The sequence below is a fragment of the Choloepus didactylus genome, chromosome 18, assembly GCF_015220235.1.
Source record: "Choloepus didactylus isolate mChoDid1 chromosome 18, mChoDid1.pri, whole genome shotgun sequence".
Classification (NCBI taxonomy): domain Eukaryota; kingdom Metazoa; phylum Chordata; class Mammalia; order Pilosa; family Megalonychidae; genus Choloepus; species Choloepus didactylus.
The window spans coordinates 53,035,626-53,058,940 of NC_051324.1; the positions used below are offsets into that span (position 1 = coordinate 53,035,626).

A 23,315-nucleotide genomic window follows, 5' to 3' on the forward strand; every position below is an offset into this window, starting at 1 on the left:
GTTTTATAACACACCTAGCTGCTCCCACTCCCTCCCTCCCCACCTCTAACCCATGGTAGCCACCAGTCTGTTTTCCATTTTTATAATTTTATCATTTCAAAAATGTTATATAAATGGAATCAATCAGTACGTAACCTCAGTAGAATTCTTTGGAGATTCATCTAGGATCTATACTTTGTTCTTTTTCACTTAGGAGTAGCATTCCGCAATTTTATTTTTTTTAATTTAGGGTTATTTCCAGAAGCAAATGCTGGGTCTGAGGGTTTGAACAGAGCCAGACCTACTTCAGGGTTGTTTTCCAGAAATTTCAGCCAGTTCCCCAGTCCACCAGTGACCTGTAAGTGGACATGTGTCTCTCCACAAGGTTGCCAATACTGGGTTTGGCTATTAAAAAGTTTTAAAATTGAATTTACCCACTTAATAGTTGTACCTTAAGTTCTAGCAAGCCACCAGCTGCTATTTTTCCATGTGATGATTTACTCGCCTTAGTTTCTAGTGAGCTGCCTGTTTGTGCACTTGCCAAACGTTTAATGAAGCCGGGCCTCCTGCCAGCTGCTGGGAACTGGACACACGTGCTGCCTTCCAGGAGCTCCCATACTAGAGGAGAAATAAGTTCTTCACCCAAATAACTCCAGTGATTGGTGTCACTAAGAAGAGGTTCAGATACATTTTTTAAAAAGATAAAGTGTTATGGGCCTTTTCCAAGGAAAGAAAAATCTCTCTCTCCTGGGGTGGATCTTGGATCCTCATGGGAAGAGATAGCATTTGGACTAGACCTAGAAAAGGATTGGCAAAACTTGAACGTAACTTACGCTTCTTCAACTGCTTGGAATCAAAGAATCTTTGATCTAAAAGGAGCTTCAAAGTTCATCTAGTTTTGTTCTCTACTTGGTTCATGAATCCCTGTTTCTAATTAATGGAAGCTGAAGTTTCCTCTTATCGACTGCAATTTTAAATTGCTCCCATGGTTCAGTGATAAAAGGGAATATCTAGGTTTGGGGAGCAATCTGTTAGTAGGAAGCTGCCTGCATTGAGGGATGTCCAAATTACCACCACCACCCCCCACTCCCCGTCTTTATTTGCAGTTGAGGACTCAATCTCTGCAGACCCTAAACCTCTGCACAGGTGGAGATTCTCCCACTTGTTCATTAAGCAGCTTCCATGAGACGAGGAGACAGCCCTGAGAGCGTAGAATAGGCAGGCTCCCCAAGCCTTAACAGGATAAGACTTCAGCTTCCCTTGCCCGGCAGACCAGGCCTGTTGTAGTTTCCTGGCTGCTAAAGCAGATATCATGCAATGGATTGGCTTAAACAACAGGAATTTATTGGCTCACTGGTTTTTAGGTTAGGAGAAGTCCAAAATCAAGATGTCATCCAGGCAATGCTTTCTCTCAGAAGACTGTGGCGTTCTGGGGCTGGCTGCCGGTGATCCTTGGTCCTTGGCTTTTCTGTCACGTGACAATGCGCAAAGCCACTCCTGGCTTCTCTTCTGAGTTCCATTGACTTTCAGCTTTTGGCTGCTCCTCCTTGTGTCTCTCTCGCTCTCTGTAGCCTTCCCTATAAAGCCTTCGGTGATAGGCTTAAGACCTTTCTTGATTCAGTTGGGCCACACCTTAACTGAAGTAACCTCATCAAATGGGTTCACACCCACAGGAATGAATTAAGTTTAAGAACATGTTTTTCTGGGATAAAGAGCTCCAAGTCACCAGAATGCCCTTCAAGAGGGAGCCCTGCCTCATCTCCAACCTCTCCCTGACCATCTCCCAAACTCCCACTGCCCCTCTGCCTGGAGTGCCCTTGGTCTGCAAACCCTTGTGTGCTTGGAGAATATCTCCCCTCCTTTAGAACCCAGCTGGAGCCGCTGCTCCTCCTTCCCCTCTTCACCACCGCCATGGTTCATCCAGCTCACTAGGGCTGGCCTGAGGCTAACGTGCTAAGCAAGAGGCTTGTCTTCCCCTCCCTCTTCTCTCTGCCCTCCTCCTCTTTCCCTGGGTGGTATCCCCAGTGCTCTATACTCTGGGTACATTAGAACTGGAAGGTCATCTTGTTCATGGGTTTTCAAACTCTGTTTCTCAGAGTCCCCGGTTGCCACAGAGATGCCTCTCAGTTTTAAAAAATATGCATATTTTAATTATGTAAAAATACAATAAAAACACACATTAATCAAATGTGTTATACATTCACTTTTAATGAACTGGAGACCACTAGTTCATTCAGGGTTGCTGCCAGCTCAACTCATTTTAGTGTAGGCTTCAGAATGAACTTCTGTGCATTTGAACTTCTTATAAATAGGTCACCAATTAAGAAGGCCATAGCTCCAAGACTCTGTTTTAAAACTAGGCTTGGGCATGTCCATGCTCATAAAATTACATGAGCGAGCACAGGACTTGCCTTTTGAGCTCTGAGTATTAGGATGTGCTTGACACTGTGCCACTACAGGAAGCTACAGAAATTACCAGCACAGGAAGCAGATAAAAAGCCTGCAATTGCCATCCATAAGTCTCATTTCAAACTTCTGTGCTCATAAAGCAGACTAGACTCTAAAATAAGAATAAACAGACACTACAGTACTTCCATACATGACAGAATGCTATGTAGCTGTTAAAATGAGTGGAGTACACCTATAAGATATAGTATCTAAAATATACTGTTAAACAACAAAAAGCAAAGTGCAGAACCTTTCCCATTTACATATGTATATGTCTCCATACACATGTATACATATGTGTGTGCTGACAGATGCACGGGGTTTTCTTAGAAGGATATCATACTTAATAGTGGCTTCCTCTGGGAAGAGGAATTAAAGTTTGGGGTAGGAGATGATTCACTTTTCAAAACAGAAGAATCCTTTTGTATTTTGTGAATTTATTACTCTGTATATATAGTATTGCCTTTTTAATCAAAACATTTTAAAAATTGTACTTAAAAAGCACTTTTACCGGTTCTATGTGTTGGTATTCTGCTTTAAGATTTTGGGTAAAAACAAAGATTGTGTTGCCAAAAACATCTGACAAATAGTGAGCTAGTTTAATTGCCTCGTGTCACAGATGGGGAGTGGGGGCCCGGGGGGCTCTTCAATTGCCCAGGCTTCTTCTATCTGGGAGAAAGGGAACCCTGAACAGTCAACTTTCTCTGAGTTTTAAAATTCAGACAAAAAAAAAAAAAAGGGCACTGCTTATCATAAGGAATATAGCACTAATTGTGGAATTCAAAGCATCTGGCAGCAGGGGAGGTGTTTTGGTATGCCCATTTGTAGGATCACTCAAATCCTAAAATGCCACCCAGCCATATTTATGTGAGACCACCCTGCAACTGCTACCCCAGAACACAAACAAATCTTACCTCCCTCATTGGGGGTGGGCCCCTCTACACATGAATATTCTTAACCTAGGAAATTTCTGGTACTGCATGAATAGAAATTGCTACGGAACCTAAAATTAGCTCAGGAGGGCTAATTTTTACAGGATTATAAAAACTTTAAGTTAGAGAAAGTATCAAAGCATAAAAGGAAAATCTACTGTGATAAGAAGGACAAAAAAGACCATTTGTTTGTGATGTAAGACACTTATTTTGGTTACAATTTTAGCGTTTTAACACTGATTTGTGATACAACATACATTAAGTGTTTAAAAAACCAATTTGATATCTCCCCCTTTTCCTTCCAGAAAATTCACTCTTTCACAATCAGATTACCAAAAAAAAAAAAAAAAAAGTTGGCAGAAGGTAACAGGGAACACAATTTAAGCTTCCAACCTGCCTGCTCTCTCCACCCGAGATGGCCTCTCTTTTTCTGAATATACAAAATCTTGATTTGGAAGAACCATCATTGCTGGCTCTTCAGTGGTTCCTGAAACCAGTGTTATGACAAAGACATTTTCCTGCGAGAAAAGATCACATATTCATATTAGTTACAACGTTAGCATCTTAACATTATCTGGTGATGCAAAAGGCACCAACTTCCCTTTTCAAACCATCCATCACCATGGTCGGCACAAGTGCCTCCTGCAGGTCATGTTATTACTCACATGCCGTACATTTTGGGGTGATTGTGAATTCCAGCTGGGGATTCTTAGAGAACCCTACGTGTCAGAGCTGGAAGGGACTCGAGTGCTTATGGATGAGCCGCATCGTTTTATAAATGGCTTCTGCTCTCGAGGTAACTCAAATGGCAGGGAAACAGACCAGACTGTGGAAAGATGTACTGCTTTAGGATCAAGAAGAAAACTGTGGGTGTCCCAATTCTGCCTGATGGGGCTCTGATAGTCAAAGAAAGGGATCAGGTTGGGGAACGGGGAAAGGCACCCTGAGTTCCAAGTCCAATATTTCCTTGGGCATAGAAAGCTATCTGAGCACAGCTCCCACGCACAGCTGGGCATGTACTGGCTCTTACACAGCAGAATTTAATTTTACTTTACTTACAGAACTAGGAGCTAAATCTCGTGAAGTAAATCTGGGGTTGTCGGGACTAAAGACTATCAAGAAATTCTCAATTCTCAGCAAAGAAGTAGCCCTAAAGTAAAAGAAATAATTTTCCCAATGGCCTTTTCTCCCTGATACCCCCAAAAGGAGACCTTCAAGAGCTCCTGGTTAACCACCTACAGCCTTCGCTTCAGTGGTCGTGGCTGTCTGCGGAGGGTGGCCGCAGCCTGGGAGTGGGAAGGGAGCCCCAGCCCCAGCTCCCAAGCATCGTCCAGGTGCGGAGCAGTAGGCTCTGACTTAGGGGTCCTGCACTTTGCTTGGAAGAAGACCCCCGTATTCTAACCCAGTTGGGGGCCCACATCTTTTACTTTCTTCTCCAGGAGCAGAGATGGATTTGTGCTAACTCCGTCCCAACCTCATCCAGAGTCCCACTGGCAACCAACTTGTACCAGTAGACTCCGTGGCCACAGCTAACAGGCCCTTGTGCACCTGGGGTGGGTCAAGGGCATGGACAGCCCACCTGGACACTCAGAGTGTCCAGGGGCTTATTTCGTGAGGAGGAGTATGATGTGAAAGCAAGAAATCAGCCTCAGAGAGGAGCAAACCTGAAATCTTGCCCCTGCTCTGCTTCAATGAGCCAGGCAACCCTTGGGCACACCCTTAATCATTCTGAGCCCAGTTCCCTTTTTTTTTTTTTTTTTAAAGTAACAATACATCAATAAGCTCAGCCAATTTTACATGGTTATTGTGAGCATCGAGTTAGACTAAGTAGGAGAGCTATCTGAAAACAATCAAGTGAGGTGCACAGTTTGGAGGCGGGCAATTTCATGGAGGTGGCTCTCTCTGGGTGCCCCAGTCTCTAGATAAGAGGGCAGAGTTCGTTCTTCAGGGCTGCTGGGGTCACAGAGGAAAGGGGAGAGTGAAGCCCGGGGCTCCACCTTCCACCTGGGAGAGAGGCCCCAAGGCATGCCTGCTTCCAAACTCAGGCTCTTTTTTCTAGATTGAAAAGCTCCTTGGTAGACTCTGAAAAGGGCACATTCCCTACTTCGACAGTGCTAACACTTTCTGAACTTAAATTTTAAACTTAATTTTAAATAGTCAACCAAAATCCCTGATACTTCACTGCAGGTAAGATTCCTTTGCAAACCTTTGCAAGTGGCCCTACCATGAGTTCAAGTCCCTGCGAGCTTTGTTCACCCACTGGAGCAATGCCCTACAGATATTTGGTGCTCAAAAACAAAGCTTAATTCCTCAAACTTGTATAAGATGCTAGGCACTGGGGGCATATCTGGGGACCTCTTCTCTCTGCCCTTGGGGAAGCTGAAGATAAATAGCTTTGCATCACTTCCCACAAAGACATAATGCAAAAATCCTAACAAGGCTGTGTTCAAAACTACATCCTGACGAATGTGTGCACACATGTGAGTGCAAGTGCTAGTGCATCCCAACATCCTCCTGAGGAAAGTCCTGAAAAGGCCACTTCTTTTTGATTGCTTGTTTACCCTATCACCGCTAAAGGCTCTGTTTGGAAGCTCCACGGTGTTTTAATTCTGCCTGGCTGAGTCACTTTGGCTTCCAGGGCTCCAAGGATCTTGCATTGACACCAGGGACTGGCAAGAACCGCCTGGAAACGGGTAGGGTGTGTGCCTGGGACCCTCTGGCTGTGCTTCCGAGAGGCACACACACCCCACGCACCCCCATCCCCACCCCCAGGCTCTAATTGGCCAACTTCCTCCCTCTGTTCTTGGAATAACAACCGAGACAAAAAGCAGCACGAGTGCGGCGGGCTCACCCACACTATAATTCAGGACGAAACCCTTGTAATTCCCCAAATGGTGGGGTTTTTAAATAGGCTAGACTTCAACACCCTGTCTTCTAAAAAAGAAAACCATGCCAGAGGCATCACTTTTCTAATAAAGTGCCCGACAGCCGTTCAAGTAAAAGATCAAGGTGGTGGATTCTGAACCCAAGCCTTCCAAAGAGCCACATTTAAAGACTATTCATTTATGAATTTAGGAGAGTCCTCTGTGGGAATCTGCTCACCTGAGGGCCTCTGTGTTTAGTTATCTTTAATTCTAAGGACATAATGAAAACGGTCGCTTTGTGGGAATTTCCACCCACTAACGACGACAGACACTCCCGGCCCCCACTTCGACCCTGTGATGTACCTGTGCCTGTGAGCAAGGTGGGCAGGGCTGTGAGGAGACCAGAGGGACAGGCCTGGGGGGAGAGGGGGACCCGTGTTGGCACAGTTCCTTTACCAGGACTCAAGATGCTGAGAACGCCACTCAGGAGAGAAGCCAGGCGGCAGGAGGAAGGTTACAGGGGCCCCCTGTGAGCATCTCAGGCCTTCTGCTTCCACAGAACGTCTGCCCTGGGTCATCAAGGAGAAGCATGCATGTCACAGGCCTGACCCCTCTGAGTCCCCACCTTGAGGAGAGGACATCACAAATGACAGGAACAGGACAACACGAGAGAGCAGGCATGCCCTCTTCAGCAAGCTCCTTTATGTGCTCCCCAGGGGGGAGTGGCCTAGGGCTGTGTTGGGACAGACGTGTTGGCAAGTGCCTGGTGATGCTGGGAGCAGGGTACACGGTGTTTCCTAAACATGGCGGCTCCGGACACTCTCCTCCAGGGCCCCCCCTGTCTGGCCTAAGAGGAGAAGCAGTGGGGGCACCCTAGAGTTACAATTTCCCCTCCTTGACCAGTCTCTCATTGAGCTGGCAGAGCTGGGCCAGGAAACCGTCGTTAGGGCCGATCTCACGGTTCTGCCTCACGATGCTCAGGGCAGACCTGACGTCCATCTTCTGGCGCATCATGAGGTACGCGATGACCAGGGTCGGGGAGCGGCTGTAACCTTCACGGCAGTGGACAAGCACCCGGCCTGTAAGACACAGGGGAGGCACTGTGAGCTGGGGACGTCCAATCACATCACAAGTCTAATCAAAATGCATCCATGAAATGAAATTAAAACCACACCATGAGCATGATGTCACTGAGAACTCACTGAAGGGCTACAATGAAAAAAGATGGAAAGTGCAGAGCCCCAGGGAGGACGTGGAGCAGCCAGGCCTCTTCTACGCCGCTGGAGGGGGTGGAACTTGGTACAACCACTCTGGAAAACCGTGTGACAGTATCTACTCAAGCTGAACACGTGCACCCCCTTGGGCCCAGCTGTTCCATTCCCAGATACGTGCCCAGCAGGAACATGTACACGTTGCTCACTGAAGAATGTTCCCAGGCAGCACGTTCATCATAACCCCAGATGGAAATTCCCAAAGGCCCATCAAAAGTAGAATGGATAAATAAGAACAAAGTACAAGCTACCTGAAACAAAACGTGGATAAGACCCACAGATAGGAGGTATATGATATAATAATAAAGTAGGAAAGCAAACTAGGCTGTGCTGTTAGAAGGGTGGATAGTGGCTACCTTGAGGGGAGGGTACAGATGGGGGGGAACACAACATATGGTGGGCTCTCAGGGGTGATCTAGGGGCTGGGTGTGTGCAGTTCGCTGAGCTACACATTATTGATCCTGGCACTTCAAGAAATGGATTTTATACTTTAATCAAAAGAAAACATGGAAACAGCCCAAGTGTCCATCAACAAGTGAACGGATAAACAATCCATGGTGCATCCATACAATGAGAGACTACTAGCAATGAAAAGGAATGAACTACTGATGCACCCCACAACCAGAATGAAATGCAAGATTATGCTGAAAGAAGCTGGACCAAAAAAAAATGAGTGAGCCCACTCATACAAAAGTCTAGAAGACACAAGTGAATCTATAAAGACAGAAAGCAGCAGTTGCTTGGGAATGGGGAAGCAGGGAGGAGGGGAAGGGAAGGATCACAAGGGGACATGACATTTTGGGGGGTGATGGATATGCTCACTATTTTGGTTGTGGTAATGGTTTCACAGGTCTGCACAAATGTTAAACTTACCAAACTGTATGCTTGAAAGATGTGCTATTTACTGAATGTCAATTTTACCCCAATAAAGCAGTTTAAAAAATAAAATAGAAGGAAAAACAATACAAGCACAAATGAAAATTAAAAAGCAAAACACACACGCACCCTCTCACAGGTCCCCAAATGGCCCATGAGCCTCTGTAGAATCCAGCCCCTCCCTCTGGCCTCACCAGCTTCTCCCCCCACTCCAGGCTTCCCAGCCTCCAGCTTTGTACATTTGCTTGCCAGCCCCTCTGCCTGCAACACTCTTCTCCCAGGCATCTGCCCAGCTCAATCCCTCACCTCCTTTCAAGTTTTTGCTCAAATGTCACCTTCCCAGGAAGGCCCTTCCTTTCCACTCTCAAACACTGCAAACCCACTCCCATCCCTTTCCTCTCCAAATCCCTTCCTCCCTGCTTCATTTTTCCCCAATGTACCCCCCACCACTTGACATGTGATATACCATTTTCATTTATAGGTTTACTGTCATCCTCTCATTAGAATGTAAGTGTCACAAGGGCAGGGATGTCCATCTGTTTCACCCCCTGCTGCATCCCCACCACTGGGTGAATGAATGAAGGAATGAATGGTGAGTAGATGGCACAGGGCATTGTCAAAGAAGTCCCAGCATGTTGGGAGGGGGCACTGTGAGCTATGATCCTTTACTTTTCTCACTGCCACCCTCTCCCCATGGTGAGTGCTCCATTCAGGTCCCCATCACCTCTCACCTGCACCACCTCCTAACTGAGCTCTCTCAGTCTACTCTCCCCACTGCCAATCCTCACCACACCCAGCAGTTGGAGAGGGTCTTTCTAAAAGGCAAATGTGACCTGTCACCATTTGCAGAGCAGAGTCCAGTCTCCAAGGTGTGGCTCCCAAGGCCAGCTGCCCACAGCCTCTAGACCTTTCCATGCTCTTTCCTCAACTCTGTGCCTTTATACATGTGTCTTCTGCTTTGAACAGCCTCTCCCTCTTGGCTACCTGGCAAACTCCTACTCATCCCATAAGGTCCCAATCATTATTTCCCTTCATTATTTCCCTCGTCAGCGGAGGGACTTAGGACTTAGAACCCAAATCGTTAAAGCCATTTGAACCTGGGTTCAGATTTTAACTTGCTGGTTATTAACCACATGACCCACCTAACCTCACGACACCTCAGTTTTCTCATCTGTGCTAGTAGTACCCACCCCAAATGTAGCTGCGTGATTAAACATGACGGCCCCTGGTACATCCTCCACTATAGCAGCCTGGTCCTGTGGGACAGATGCCCACACACAGATCACCCTCCTCTTCCAGACTGTGAATTCCTTAAAGGCAAGGACTATGGTGTATTGCTTTGTGGATGCCCCTGCAATCTCCAGCACACACTAGGTGCTTGAGACATATTTGCTGACTGACAGAGCTCATCACCCTCCCCATGAAACATGACTCTATTTTTCCGGCACCTCCCAAATCAGGGAGGGAGAAATCCTCCACTTGGCTGCCCATTCGCTCTCCGGCCAGTCTCCCCAAAGCATTCAGGGTGGGGCCTCCCCTGCCCAGCCCTGGGTGTCAGCACCTTTGCAGAGCAGCCACCTCCCCATGTGGAATGTACTCAGCATCCCCAGGTCATACAGAGTGTGGAGCTGTGGGGGGCGGGGCGGGGTGGGGTGGCCCAACCTCCCTTCCCTCTAGACCCAACCCAGACGTCACCTCCTCCACAAAGTCTCCCTGGATCTTCCCGGCTGCTCCCTCCTCTGAGCACCCCCAGCCATGGCCCAGCTCCCCCGGTGATAGGTCCCTGGGCTCCTGCTGCACGGAGCCCAGCATGCTGGCAATGAACAGTGTGCTCCCGTTGACTCACTTGGCGGGTCAATCTCAGGACATTTACCCTTGGCATTAGAGCCCATGGAATTCATTTCTGTCAGTCGGTCGGCATCGTTTGCTGAGCATCTACTATGTGCCCAGGCCTGTGTCAGGTGCCGGGGAAACAGACAAGGCACACAGTGGGCCAAGCCTGAGGCTGGCTTCATGGGAGAGAAATTTATGTCCAATGGTACACAGAAGAGTTTGCCAGAGGACAGGGTGGGGAGGGCAGAGAGAGATTTCCAGACTGAGATCCCTGCTGGGCTAGGGCAGGAGGTGGCAAAAAGTCAGGGTGTGTCCTGGTAAGAGTGAGGAGCTCAGTGCAGTGAGAGTGGAGAAGGCTGGGCTGGGGGGTGACAAGGGCAAAACTAGGAGGGGCCTGGCGGTGAAGTCTGCAGCTCCCCTGGTCAACAAAACCTCCATCTCCGGAACCCTGAACATGTGACTCACAGAGACCTAGTGAACTCAGTTGTCCACTAGAAATCACCCAGATGGAAAAGCTGCTGGGTATGAGACACATCAGGGTAGCAGAGACAGGCCAGAATCAGGAGCACAAGGCTGATCACACCTCGGTGGGCAGTCACCTTCCCCCTGGAGGGTTTGGGGTGAGGAAAGAGGAAGAGGTTCCAAGAAGCAGCATGAAGGTAAACGGAGGAGCTGAAAGAAAGAGCTAAAAATAGAAAGGTGACCCAGCCTGCTCAGCTGGTGCCTGCCCTCTGGCCTTCTAGGGTTTCTCCTTGGCATGCCTGCCTGCCAACAGCTCCGCAGTTCTGCTCACCTTATGCTCAGGGCTGCAGAAAACATTTTAAAAGGGACTGGAAACCAACCCACAGCCAAAGTCAAATCAAAAGCCAGGAACCCACGTGAAAGATTTGCATATGTTGTATCATGTGGGAGCCGCCCAAAGGGCAGCAGGTGAGGAGAGGGAGACCTGGGGCGCTCGGCCATTCAACACAAGAGAAGGGGAGCAGGGGGCCTCCCAGTGGGCCTGTTTTCTGCAAGGCCAGCCCAGCCAGAGCTGCCTCTCATTTCCTTTCTGGGCAGCAGGTCCCTTACCATTCTTTTGAGCCAAGGCCTGGTCAATGAAGTCTGCAGTCTTTTCAAAGTAGGCGCTGAGGTTGAACTCCTGCGTGTCGTTGGCCTTGATGCCCAGGTAGGTGATGCCGGTGTCCTTGTAGAAGTTGGCATTGGTGTTAACATGCATGAAAGACCTGCCCTCGGCGGCATTCAGGACATGGGTTATGCCCAGTTTCTGCAGCTTGGGGATGTCTTGAGCCACAGACCTGTAGGGGTGACAGCACCAGGGGGTGTTACCTGACCAACTCGCAGCCCCAGGAGGAGGCAGATGGGGAAGAATCTAAGTCTCTTGCAAAGCAAGGAAACCCTCCGTGATCTGGCCGCCGCTGGCTTCTCCAGACTCATCTTCTGATCTTTCCCCCCTACCCCTCCCTGCTCCAGCCATATCTAATTTCCAGTAGCTTCCCCAAATAGATTGGGTAGTTTCAGGCCCATGCTGTCTCCTCTGACTGGAATGCCCTCCCCTCTTCCCCATGGCAATGTACCCACTCACCTTTCACTACCCCTCTGCACTATGTCCTGATCCCCCCTCCATTACATCTGGCATCAGGCTCCCCTTGCCATGATGGTGGTAGAGCAAGGCGGCTAAAAATGGACTCTGGACATACTGTCAGGGCCTGAATCCAGCTCTGCCACTTAGCAGCCAGGCAACCTTGAGCAAGTCACTTAAACGCTCTGTGCCTCGGTTTCCCTATCTGTAATATGGGGGTGCTAATGGTACCTACTCTCTCAGGTTATGAGTATCCACTGAGCTATTCCACAGACAGAGCCAGACACCAAGTAAGCGTTGGCTACCATCCTGACACTCTGTTGTGCTTAGTTGTTTGGCTGGCCAGGCTGCGAGCTCCTGAGGAGACACGTCTGCTCTGGTCCTTACCCCCAGCAGCTGCCATGGGTCCTGGCACACTGCGGCTGCTGAAGAAATATGTGGAGAATGAGTGAAGAATGAAATCATCACAGGCCAAGCTGCCTCCTTCCTTGGAGTATAAAGTACAACAGCCACCTCCCTTGCCCCCTGGAGGGACCCTTCCTGCCCGTCTATCAGCTGCATATCTTGGTAAGTTAGCTCTTAGGGAACAAGTGATCCCAACAGAACTAAAGGGGATTACAAAACACTTGAGCTGGATGGTCAAAGGGTCCCTTTGTTTCATCTCACAACAACACCTGGATTCAAACAGCAGTTTCTACTTTATAAAACACCTCCTCCCACGTGGTCGCATTTACCCATCACGGCGCCTGGTGAGGAAGGAGGGATGGTGATATCCCCACTCGGCAGAGCTTAAACTTGGGCCTGACAGGACAGGAGGGAGGATGGGCTCTAGCTTCCTCCACGACTGCAAAACCCAGAGACCCAGGAAAAACCTGGCTCACACAGGCTCTGTCCCTGCCCTGTGGGGATGTGGCCAGAGCCCTAATTTTGTTAAGGGGCTCCCATGAGAGATGAGAGGGGGAGCCTAAGTCCTCTCAGTTGATCCTCCCTGCTGAGCAACCCCCCCTCCCCACAAGTCAAGGTCAGATCTGCCTGGGGAGGGGTGGGGTGGGTGGCAATGTGCTTTCCATGGTAGCCATGAGGACTTGCCACTCTGCCTACTACTGACAGCAGCCTCTCCTGAACGGTAGGCTCACCTGTAGCTGAATAAACTTGAACTGTACCCGAGAAAGCAGGGTTCCCAAGTGTGTCAAAGCCCCCTTGCTGCTTAGGTGGTTGGGCAAGTGGGTCCTAAGAACTTTGCAATCACTGGGGCCTGTGTCTGAGACCATGGGACTCCATCTTAGCGGTTTCCGCTCATGACGCTGCACGTGATTGTAAAGCAGTGGCTGAGATAAAACAATAAAGCAACTAACTTAGAAGAGGCACTTCCATTCATCTCCCTTCTCTAATACTAATTCATTCTTCAACAAAGTCACCGTTATCATTGCTGGTGATCACCTAATGAACATGGGACAGTGCCTGGCTGTGGGAGATGCTCAGCAGGGTGAATGGGTGCTGGAGGGGCTGGCACCTGCCTTATGGCCTCCTCCTAGCTGTAGGACCACCTGGTTATATGGCAGCCCTTGGCAGGTTAAGCAGCCGGTCCTAACCTGGGATGGAGGATACAGACATGAACAAGACACGGACCCCAACCTCACAGTCCCTCAACCTCTCCGGCCACCAATTTCTTCCTGTGTAAAATGAGACGAGAGGATGAGTTCTGGGTTCCCAGCAGGCAATCCCTGGGCCCAAGGGCCTTAGCAAGTTGATAACAGGGTCCTCAGTCTCATGGAAATCCAATCATAGCCTTCCCAAGGCCATACAGGTGAGAGGTGTTTGAGCACCTCTCAGAATGGTTAACACTGGTTCTCTCCTGCTGCTGAAAAATTCTTACTAGTAGTCTGACAGATAGAAAATGGGAAAATCAATTTGGCAATAGGAACTTGGAAGTGATAAAACATAAATGCGTTTACTGGTCGGCAGCCTTTTCTAGTTGATGGCTCAGGTCCTTATGGGTTTGTCATAGGCTCCTAGAATCTCTTGTAAATAATACCCTATCTGGAGAGCAGGAGAAGGGGCCGGGGAACCGCGGTCCCGCTCTCTCGACCTCTCCAGTGATTTCGATTCCCGGGTCTGGGCCAGCCGGGCAGGAAAAGTTCCACGCCCGGATTGTGACGTCGGCCCGTTGCCATGGCAGCGAAGGCAGACATTCCGCGGTGACCTCACTGCAGAACCAGGCAGCTGTCACATGACACGCGGGCAGGAGACCGGCCGGGCGACAGCGGGCCACCTGTTAAACCAACAGGGTAGCCCCGACCCCGCCCGAGGCCGAGCCCCTGGCGGGTAGCGGCGTCGGGCGAGCCGCTGGGCTCAGCGGGCGGCCCCCGGGCTCGGCGCACCCGGCGAAGGGGAAGGACCGCGCTGGCCCGGGGCGGGGCCGGGCCGCTGCACCCCACGCGCGGGGCGGATTCGACCCCACCCCGTCCTCAGCCCCCGCTGTCGCCCCGGGCGCGAGGGGAGGGGACGGCGATCACGCCCGGGCCCTCCCCCCCCCGCTCCTGCCGACGCCCCCACCCCAGCCTTCGGGTGGGCGGGGCGCCCCGGGGAGGGGCCGACGGGACTGCGGCTCCGGAGGGGCGACTCACGCGTTGCCCACGTAGATCCTCGGGGTGACCTCGTTGCAGGGCTGGCTCGGGAGGCTGTAGCAACCACTGCCGTCCGAGAGCAGGTCGTTGAGATCCTGCACCGAGAGCTCCAACGGGCGCGACATGGCTGCGGCCGGGCCCTGCACGCGGGGGCAGGAGCCAGCGCGGGGGAGAGCGGCCCGGTCAGCTGGGCCCAGGATCGGGAGCCGGGACCCGCCCCGGCCCGCCCCGGGGGCGGGTCCCACCCAACGCGGGAAGCTGCGGAGCGCCGGGCGCCGCGACGCGGGCAGACACCCGCGCGCCACCCCGGGATGTGAGGGAGGGGGCGCTGGGCGCGGAGCGGACGCTCGGGAAGATCGCTGTCCCTAGGGAGGGGGACGGCTGGGGGGGACACTGCCACTCTTGGAGTTTAGGGGCTCCTCTCCCCACCGGCGAAGATGTTTTCTATATCTTTTTAAGCTGGGAAGTGCTATAACTTGCTTCACTGGACCAAATGCAGGATGTAATAAATATTTACGAGGTACACCCGAGCGTCGCTTACATTTTCAAGGTTATAGACACCCGTGTTCCCTTTCTGAGCTCGCTCTCTCCCCTCTGCGGTCCAGCAGCATCAGCATCTCCCCCGGGCTTGTCAGAAACGCAGAATCTCGGCCCCAGCCCAGACTCGGTCAATCAGACTGTACATTTTACAAGACCCCCGCGGGATCCCCAGGGAGGTTCAAGTTTGAAAGCCCTGCTCTGGGACACACCTGCTTGCAACATTCATTGAGAGTCAGCATCGTGTTTAAAAACTTGGGCTTTTCGTTACTGCAAAGGAGAGGCTAAACCTGCTTGTAATTGTGCCAGAGAATCTCCTCGAGTGCCTCTTTGTGGCTCAGATGTGGCCCTCTCTCTCTAGCTAGGCCAACTCGGTGGGTGAACTCACTGCCCTCCCCCCTACATGGGATCTGACTCCCAGGGGTGTAAATTTCCTGGCAATGCAGGATATGACTCCCAAGGATGAATCTGGACCCAACATGGTGGGATTGAGAACATCTTCTTGACCAAAATGGGGATGTGAAATGAAACAAAATAAAGTTTCAGTGGCTGAGAGACTCCAAATGGAGTCAAGAGGTCACTCTGGTGGGCATTCTTACGCACTATATAGATAACCTTTTTTTAGGTTTTAATGCATTGGAATAGCTAGAAGTAAATACCTGAAACTATCAAACTGCAACCCAGTAGACTTGACTCTTGAAGACCATTGTATGGCAATGTGGCTTACAAGGGGTGACAGTGTGATTGTGAAAGCCTTGTGGATCACACTCCCTTTAACCACTGTATGGACGGATGAGTAGAAAAATGGGGACAAAAACTGGGTGAAAAATAGGGTGGGAGGGGGGCATTATTTGGGTGTTCTTTTTTACTTTTATTTTTTATTCTTATCCTTGCTTTTTCTAGTATAAGGAAAATGTTCAAAAAATAGATTGGGGCGACGAATGCACAACTATATGATGGTACTGTGAACAGTTGATTGTACACCACGACTGTATGATTTGTGAATATATCTCAATAAAACTGAATTTAAAAAATAAAAAAATGCAAACAAGAAAAAAAAAGAGAAATGCCATATTTCCCACATTTCTAATCAGTGAGTAGCCTAACAAATAAATAATTAAGAAAAAAAAAAGAAACAAAAAAACTTGGGCTTCATGCAACCAGGCTTGGAATTCTGACAGAGGTGGGTGTGGGGGTAGAAGGGAATGATTTAACTTTTCTGAGCCTCTTTCAATTTGCTAAAAAAAAAAAAATGTGGATAGTATACAATAGTACCCAACTCCTAGGGCTGTTAGAAAGATTAAACGTGACATTCAAGGTACGCATTCAGTGACAGAGCACTCAGTACGCGTTAGCTCTTCCTTTCTTCATCATCAAATGTATTGAGCACCTAATATGTGCTGACAACTCCAGTGTCAGGATGGAGATTGAGTCAGGCTCTTTTGCAGCTGCCTGGAGCAGCTGCCATCCACTCTGAGCCACTCAGGGTTAGCCACTTAGCATTTAGTAAGCTCCTGCTATGTGCAAAGGACATAGTCTCAGGCCTTGAAGAAAGCCACCGGTGCCATGAAAAAGGCAGACACACATACACACACACCCTCCCAAAAAGAGCAAACACAGTCCCTGGAATTCAGAAAACCCACATCCTGGGCCCCGCTCTGCCACTAACTTGCTTTAGGTTCTTGAGCAACTTCCCTGTTGCTCTGGACTTCAGTTTCCTCATCTGCAAAGAGAAGGAATTAGATCAGATTATCTTTAACAATCTCATTTCCCAAGAAGCTTTGTGGTCGCACACATTCAGGGAAACCACTGCAGCAGAGACTATTTACTTTTAGCCCAAGGTATGTAACCCAAGTCTGGCATTTCCTTATCTCTTACCCCCTTGCCCTCGCCAGCACACCGCACCTTTTTCTTTTGGTGTAAGCGGCACTTGCAGACCATACAGGTAGGAAAGTTTCCTAGTCCCTTGCCCGTCATCTGGACTTGGGCCCAGGTTGGCATTCAAGACAGAAGCCCAGGAACAGCCAGGCAGGCTCCACTGCTCCTACTGCTCTCCTGGCCCTGATGTCATATCTGGGTAACTATGACAACCATGGTGACATAGCTAAACCACTCAGGAGGAGCCTGGGTGCCTCATCTCTGGAGTGAGATTAGGAAGAGAAGATGAACACTTCCCTGGATTATCTGGCCTACCCTGTAATCGTCTCTAATCACAGGCAAACTACAACCTTCAGGAAGAAACTGGACTTGTGCCACTACATATTTCACAAGAATAGAATACAAATAGGTACTTGGGCAGTTTGGGCCGGATACTGCTATTTGGGGTTCTGGAAGTGTCCACCATAGGGCATTAAACCAGGCCAGGATGCAGCTTTGCGATGATGAGGCTTTGTCTGTTGAGTTTGGTCAAGAGGACAGTAGCATCAGTGACAAAATGGATCTTCCACCAGGAGCTCACTTGATGGAAATTCATTTAAATTATTTAAAGCCAAGGTAACCCAGAAAGGTTAGGACTTCAGCTCCCAATAGAGAGACTAGTAATGTTGGGAAAGGGGGCAAGGGGGGTGGGAGGGCTCTTTCATTAAATTAAAATAGCATTTATCTCTATAAATTTTACTTTTTCTAACCTTACCATTTGTTTTTCCTCCTGCTCAAGACTTTCCAAATAGGTCATTTTGGGAAATCAAACCAAACTAAAATTCCTAAACTGGATTAAGCCCAGAATTCAAAACTGTAACGTTTATTAGTTGCATTGTTGTCTGGTAGTGGGTGGGTTTTCCGAGGCCACCGTGAGGGCTCCTGTGATCTAACAGCGCTCTCTTTTATTCCTCTTCTCTAGTGAAGCCTACGGTTGATACCAAACCTCCAGCAGCGCATATACATCACGTTTTAAATTTGAGCAAACTACAGGTATTTGAATGTTCTTGCCATCTGCCACTGTGTTCTACTGATTTTTATGTCTCAAGGATTTTATCTATGTCCAGAGCCTTCTAAATACCTACCTAACCCAAAGAATGGTTGATATACCTACCTGCCCCCATACACGCCACACTGGTTTCCTAACTCCTGTCCCTAATCTCCACTCAATTTGTCCCTTTCCCACAATCCCAGAGGACAGTGATGCTAAGTCATTGTTCGTTGGAGCAGTGTGGCAATGTTACCAAGTGGGATGGGGTTTCTTACCAGGGTGAACAAAAGAGGATCGACAAAATCGAATACGAAAACAAGCAACTGTGTCAGAAAATCGCCAATGCCCACCGCGGCCCCGCCCAGGTAGATTGCTGGAACGAATACTTTTCCAAGAGGTAGCGTCCTGTCTCTTATTTCACATTTGAAAAGACTCAGTCCTTGTTGGGTTATAATGCGACTTTCTCTCCAGGAAGAGGAATACGCAGGGGAAGTTACCTTGATGGATAACCAGAGAGACCATATTAAGGAGAGTTAAATCAAGAACATGGGGACCATTCTCTAGAGTTAGATTGTTTTTCATCTAAGAGGATTTTCAGAATTCTATTCAGCGTTTTTCACAAGAACGCACTGCATACTTTTGTAAAATGATGACCATGGCTGAAATATGACACAGAATTCTTAAAATCAGTTCACCAAATGTTTCCCGAGCCCTTGCCCAGAATACAGAGAAGAAATGAGAGATTTCCTAACTTCACAACACTCATGGTCTGGTATGGGAGACATTATGCAAATAACAATGCAGTGTGGTCCGAGCTACAAAAGAAGAGTGAGCAAGGAGAACTGGCAGCGTATGAGTGGGGGTGGAGTGGGGTGGACATGTCAAGATGCCTTTCCTGTGTTCTTGTATACCTGAAACTGAGTTGAAAGAGGAGGGGAGTGAGATCAACCAAATGTTTGCCATCCATTTATGACTTATCCATAGGCAAGACCTTCCTCCATCACCTAAAACCAGAGGTTCTTAATCCTGGTTTCACATTACAATCACGTGGGGAGCTTTTACAAAATGCCAATGGCCAAGCTCCACTCGAGACCAATAAAGTAGAATCTTATGGTGGGCAGTGGCATTGAGAAGCGCTGATACAAACCTGTAAATGCCTTGCATGGTTCCCAGAGTACAGTCCTGCTCAAAAGGTATGCTGGGACCTTAGGATTCAGTGGGACAATTTACTCCCCACACGTGGGCAGCCTGGCATTTATGACGTCATGACTTCTTCTCCTTCCCCACTCCCAGCCAGGAGCAGCATTTTCTTCTTCACCCACCATAGGGTTTTGTGTTTTTCAGCTTAAACAGAGAATCAAGGAACCGGGAGCTAGTGAGAATCACCATGGAAAACCAGGGCATTCTGAAGAGGCTTGGTGATCGCAAACCCCACTATGACCGCAAGGCATCCGAGATAGACTGGCAGGCATGTGGGCACTCTTGTTACATTTCCAGGCGCACACAATTCGTTCGTGTTCAGAGGAAGGGGAGTCTCAGGAAGTTGAGGCTGAGATCCAGAGCCATGTGAAATGAAACAATCGTTAAAAGAGAAACCGTGAAAGCAAGCAAATCTAACCATAAAAGCAAACCATTGAACAACGAACTAAAGAAATCCCCTTGGTAGTGAAGCTATTACATGCCAGTTTCAGAAAAGTATCTAATAGCGTCTTTTCCCATCACTTAATTCATTCAGAAAGGCTGATGGTGGGTATATGGCCCAGTATGTATGTGATTGATTTGCTTGATTTAGGAATTACCCTTAAAAAAAAAAAAAAAGGAAAATCTCCAATCTCTAGCTTTGGTTTGTAAGTTTCTAAAACATGCTTCAACTTATGCACCATCAACTCTGGTATTGATATAAATCCATCTGCTTTTTTTTTCTTTCAAGAATTCGAGGCGCTATATCAGAAACACAACAAAATATCTTCTCTCCGAAGATGGCTAGGTATGTCTTAACACAGCTGCTCTTACACTATAAAACTCGGTGACCATAATTGATACCCTAAGAACTGTATAGATGGAGACCAGGGGCCCTTTTAAGGGGATGAATTTTGCTCTTCTCATGTAATATTGATGGGCCATCCATTCAGGGAATTTAGATCTAACTTTGTTTCTTCTCTCTACACAATGTCAACGACAATACAAAGATAATGACATTGTCTTTTGTAATCAGCTTTGAGGCTGTACGTAATTCTAAGGGAAAGTGATTTGTTCCAATAAAAACAAACAAGAGGTTTTGATGCTGTTTTCTGCATTTCCTCTTGGCTTTAATGTCAGGCCCAAGTTTCATTACAGGTCTCTGTCATTATTCAAAACTGCTGCCAGAGTGACATTTTGTATTATTAAACATTATTAGTAATGATTGTTTTGTTTTGTTTTTCAAGGAGGGGGAATAAATGGACACTCAGGCTTTCTGAAAATAGTTCTGTATAGTTGATACTTCTTCTCTCTTCCCCCTTGAACTCAAGGTTACTCACCACGGAAAAAGATACAGGAGAAGGCCCTAGGATTTCTTAGCTGCTTGGAATCTCAAGACATTCATGAGTGGCCAAATGCTCAATCTTAGGGTGCTACAATAAAGCTTGGAACATAAAATGAGTAAGTTATGTTTAAGGTACCCAAAGGCTTTAAATCTTCCTCCCAATCTGGAGACAGAATAATAGGGAATGCAGAAGGAAATATTCAATGAGCATTTTTATTTGAGGCTTTGCAGAGAACTTTTAACACTGGAAAGGGATAGAACTAGAGTGAGAAAGTGAGAGTGAGAGCAAGAGTGTGAAAGCAAGAGTGAGAAAGAATTTTTTAATCCTTTTAAGGGTGCACCATAGAACCATCCTGGGGGTGGGGGTGGGGAGAAGACATGGAGTGAGATGGTCCAGCCCCAAGTTCAGCACTGTCAGATGGAAAAAAGGAAAAAAAAGAGCACACAACAAAACTCAAGTTTAGCCATCATAGGGAATAAATGCCATTAGTTCCTCTGTGAAGATGCAAAATTGGAAAAGAATGCTTCATTGAAGCTTCTGGATACTCTGTTCATTTATAGGGAGTAGCAACAGTAAAAATGTCAAAAATATCATCAGGTTCAAAACTCATGATGAGACAGCACTGCATGACTTTTATGACTGGTCATGTTGGGTATGAGCCTGATTTTTTCTCCAGCTTTTTATTTTGAAATAATTATAGATTCAGAGGAAGTTGCAAAGAAATGTACAGGTTGGTCTCCTGCTCCCCCCAGATTCCTCCAACGGTAACATGACAATCTCAAACCAGGAAACTGACATTGGTACAATCCCAGGGTGTATTAGATTTCATAAGTTATACAAGCACTCATTATGGGTATATAGTGCTATGCAATTTTATTACATGTATAACTCATGTAAACACTACTGCAGTCAAGATACTTTACTGTCATCAAAAAACTTCCTAGTGCCACCCTCCCTTCCGCTTTGCATCCCTGACCCCAGCAATCACTAATGTGGTCTTTATATTTCATGAATGTTATAAATACGGAATGTAGTGTATATCCTTTTGAGGCTGTTTTTTTTTCAATCATTACACGTCCTTGAGGTTCATCCAAGTTATTCTGTGTATGAATAGTTTGTTCCTTTCAATAGCTGAGTAGTATTCCATGCTATGTGTGTACCACAATTTGTTTAACCACCCACTGAAGATATCTGGGTAGTTTCTAGCTTTTGGCTATTAGGAATAAAGCTACTGTGAATATTTATGCATAAGTTTCTGCATGAAAATAAGTTTTCATTTCTCTAGGATAAATGCCCAAAAGTGCAATTGCTGGGTTGAATGGTAAGTCCATTTTCAGTTTTAAAAGGAACTGCAAAACTATTTTCAGAATGACTATACCATTTTACATTCCCACCAGCAATGTATGAGTGATCCAGTTTCTCCACAGCCTCGTCAGCATTTGATGTTATTTTCTATTTTAGTCATTCCGATACGTATGTAGTAATACTTTATTGTGATTTTAATCGGCATTTCTCTAATGACTAATAACATTGACCATCTTTCCTGTGATTATCTGCCATCCGTATATCCTCTTTGGTGAAATGTCCATGCATGTCCTTTGTCCATTTTCTAATCAGATTTTTTTTTAATATTGAATTTTTTTTTCCCTTCTTGCTTTTTTTTTTTTTAAATTCAGTTTTATTGAAATACATTCACACACCATACAATCATCCATGATATACAATCCACTGTCCACAGTATAACATAGTTATGCGTTCATCACCACAATCTATCTCTGAACATTTTCCTTACATCAGAAAGAACCAGAACAAGAATAAAAAATAAAAGTGAGAAAAGAACATCCAGATCATCCCCCCATCCCACCCCATTTGTCCTTTAGCTTTTATCCCCATTCCTCCACTCATCCATACACTAGATAAAGGGGGTGTGATCCACAAGGTCTTCACAATCACACTGTCACCCCTTGTAATCTACATTATTATATAATTGTCTTCAGGAGTCCAGACTGCTGGGTTGGAGTTTGGTAGTTTCAGGTATTTACTTCTAGCTATTCCAATACATTAAAGCCTAAGAGGTGTTATCTATATCATGCATAAGAATGTCCACCAGAGTGACCTCTCGACTCCATTTGGAATCTCTCAGCCACTGAATCTATTTCGTCTCATTTTGCATCCCCCTTTCGGTCAAGAAGATACTCTCAGTCCCACGATGCCGGGTCCACATTCATCCCCGGGAGTCATACTCTGCATTGCCAGGGAGATTTACACCCCTGGGAGTCGGGTCCCACATAGAGGGGAGGGCAGCGAGTTCACTTGTCGAGATGGCTCAGTTAGAGAGAGAGAGGGCCACATCTAAGCAACAAAGAGGTACTCAGGGGGAGATTCTTAGACACCATTACATACAAGTTTAGACTCTCCTTTGTGGTAATGAGCTTCATAAGGGCAAGTCCCATGCTCGAAGGCTCAGCACATCAAACCACCAGTCCCTATGTTTGTGACAACATCAACACCAGTCCAGGTGAGGATGTCCAACACATCCGCACCTTCCCCCAGATCCTCAGGGCTGGGGAGGGGGAGGCTGTAAATTTAATATTGAATTTTGAGAGTTCCTTATATATTCTAGGTACAAGGCCTTTAACAGATAAATAGTTTGAAAATATTCTCCCAGTCTGTAATTTGTCTTTTTATCCCAGGGCCTTTCCCAGAGCAAAAGGTTTTAATTTTGATGAAACACAATTTATCAATGATGGAACTGTTACGTTTCCTTGACTTATCAATGTCAACATCCTAGTTGTGATATTATACTATAGTTTTGCAAGATGTCACCCCTGGGGAAAACTAGGTAAGGGGTACATGGGATCTACCCATATTATTTCTTAGAACTGCATACAAATCTACAATTATTTCAAAATAAAAAGTTTAAAGAAAAGATC

The 23,315-nt window shown here is 47.2% G+C and overlaps 2 protein-coding genes across 2 annotated transcripts; one reads left to right on the forward strand and one right to left on the reverse strand.

Moving 5' to 3' along the window:
- Positions 1-3,543: 3,543 nt before the first annotated feature.
- Positions 3,544-14,645, reverse strand: DUSP3 (dual specificity phosphatase 3). The gene is made up of 3 exons (XM_037809963.1): positions 14,413-14,645; positions 11,275-11,501; positions 3,544-7,302 (listed from the first exon to the last, which is right to left on the reverse strand). The coding sequence occupies exons 1-3, from the start codon at positions 14,535-14,537 to the stop codon at positions 7,103-7,105; spliced, it is 552 nt and encodes a 183-aa protein (XP_037665891.1). The 5' UTR covers positions 14,538-14,645; the 3' UTR covers positions 3,544-7,102.
- Positions 14,646-17,077: 2,432 nt separating this feature from the next.
- Positions 17,078-20,492, forward strand: CFAP97D1 (CFAP97 domain containing 1). The gene is given in 6 exon segments (XM_037810281.1): positions 17,078-17,236; positions 17,789-17,859; positions 18,136-18,254; positions 19,788-19,844; positions 20,368-20,383; positions 20,385-20,492. Coding segments are annotated over 6 exon segments (495 nt in total). The 5' UTR covers positions 17,078-17,112.
- The last annotated feature ends 2,823 nt before the right edge of the window (positions 20,493-23,315 follow it).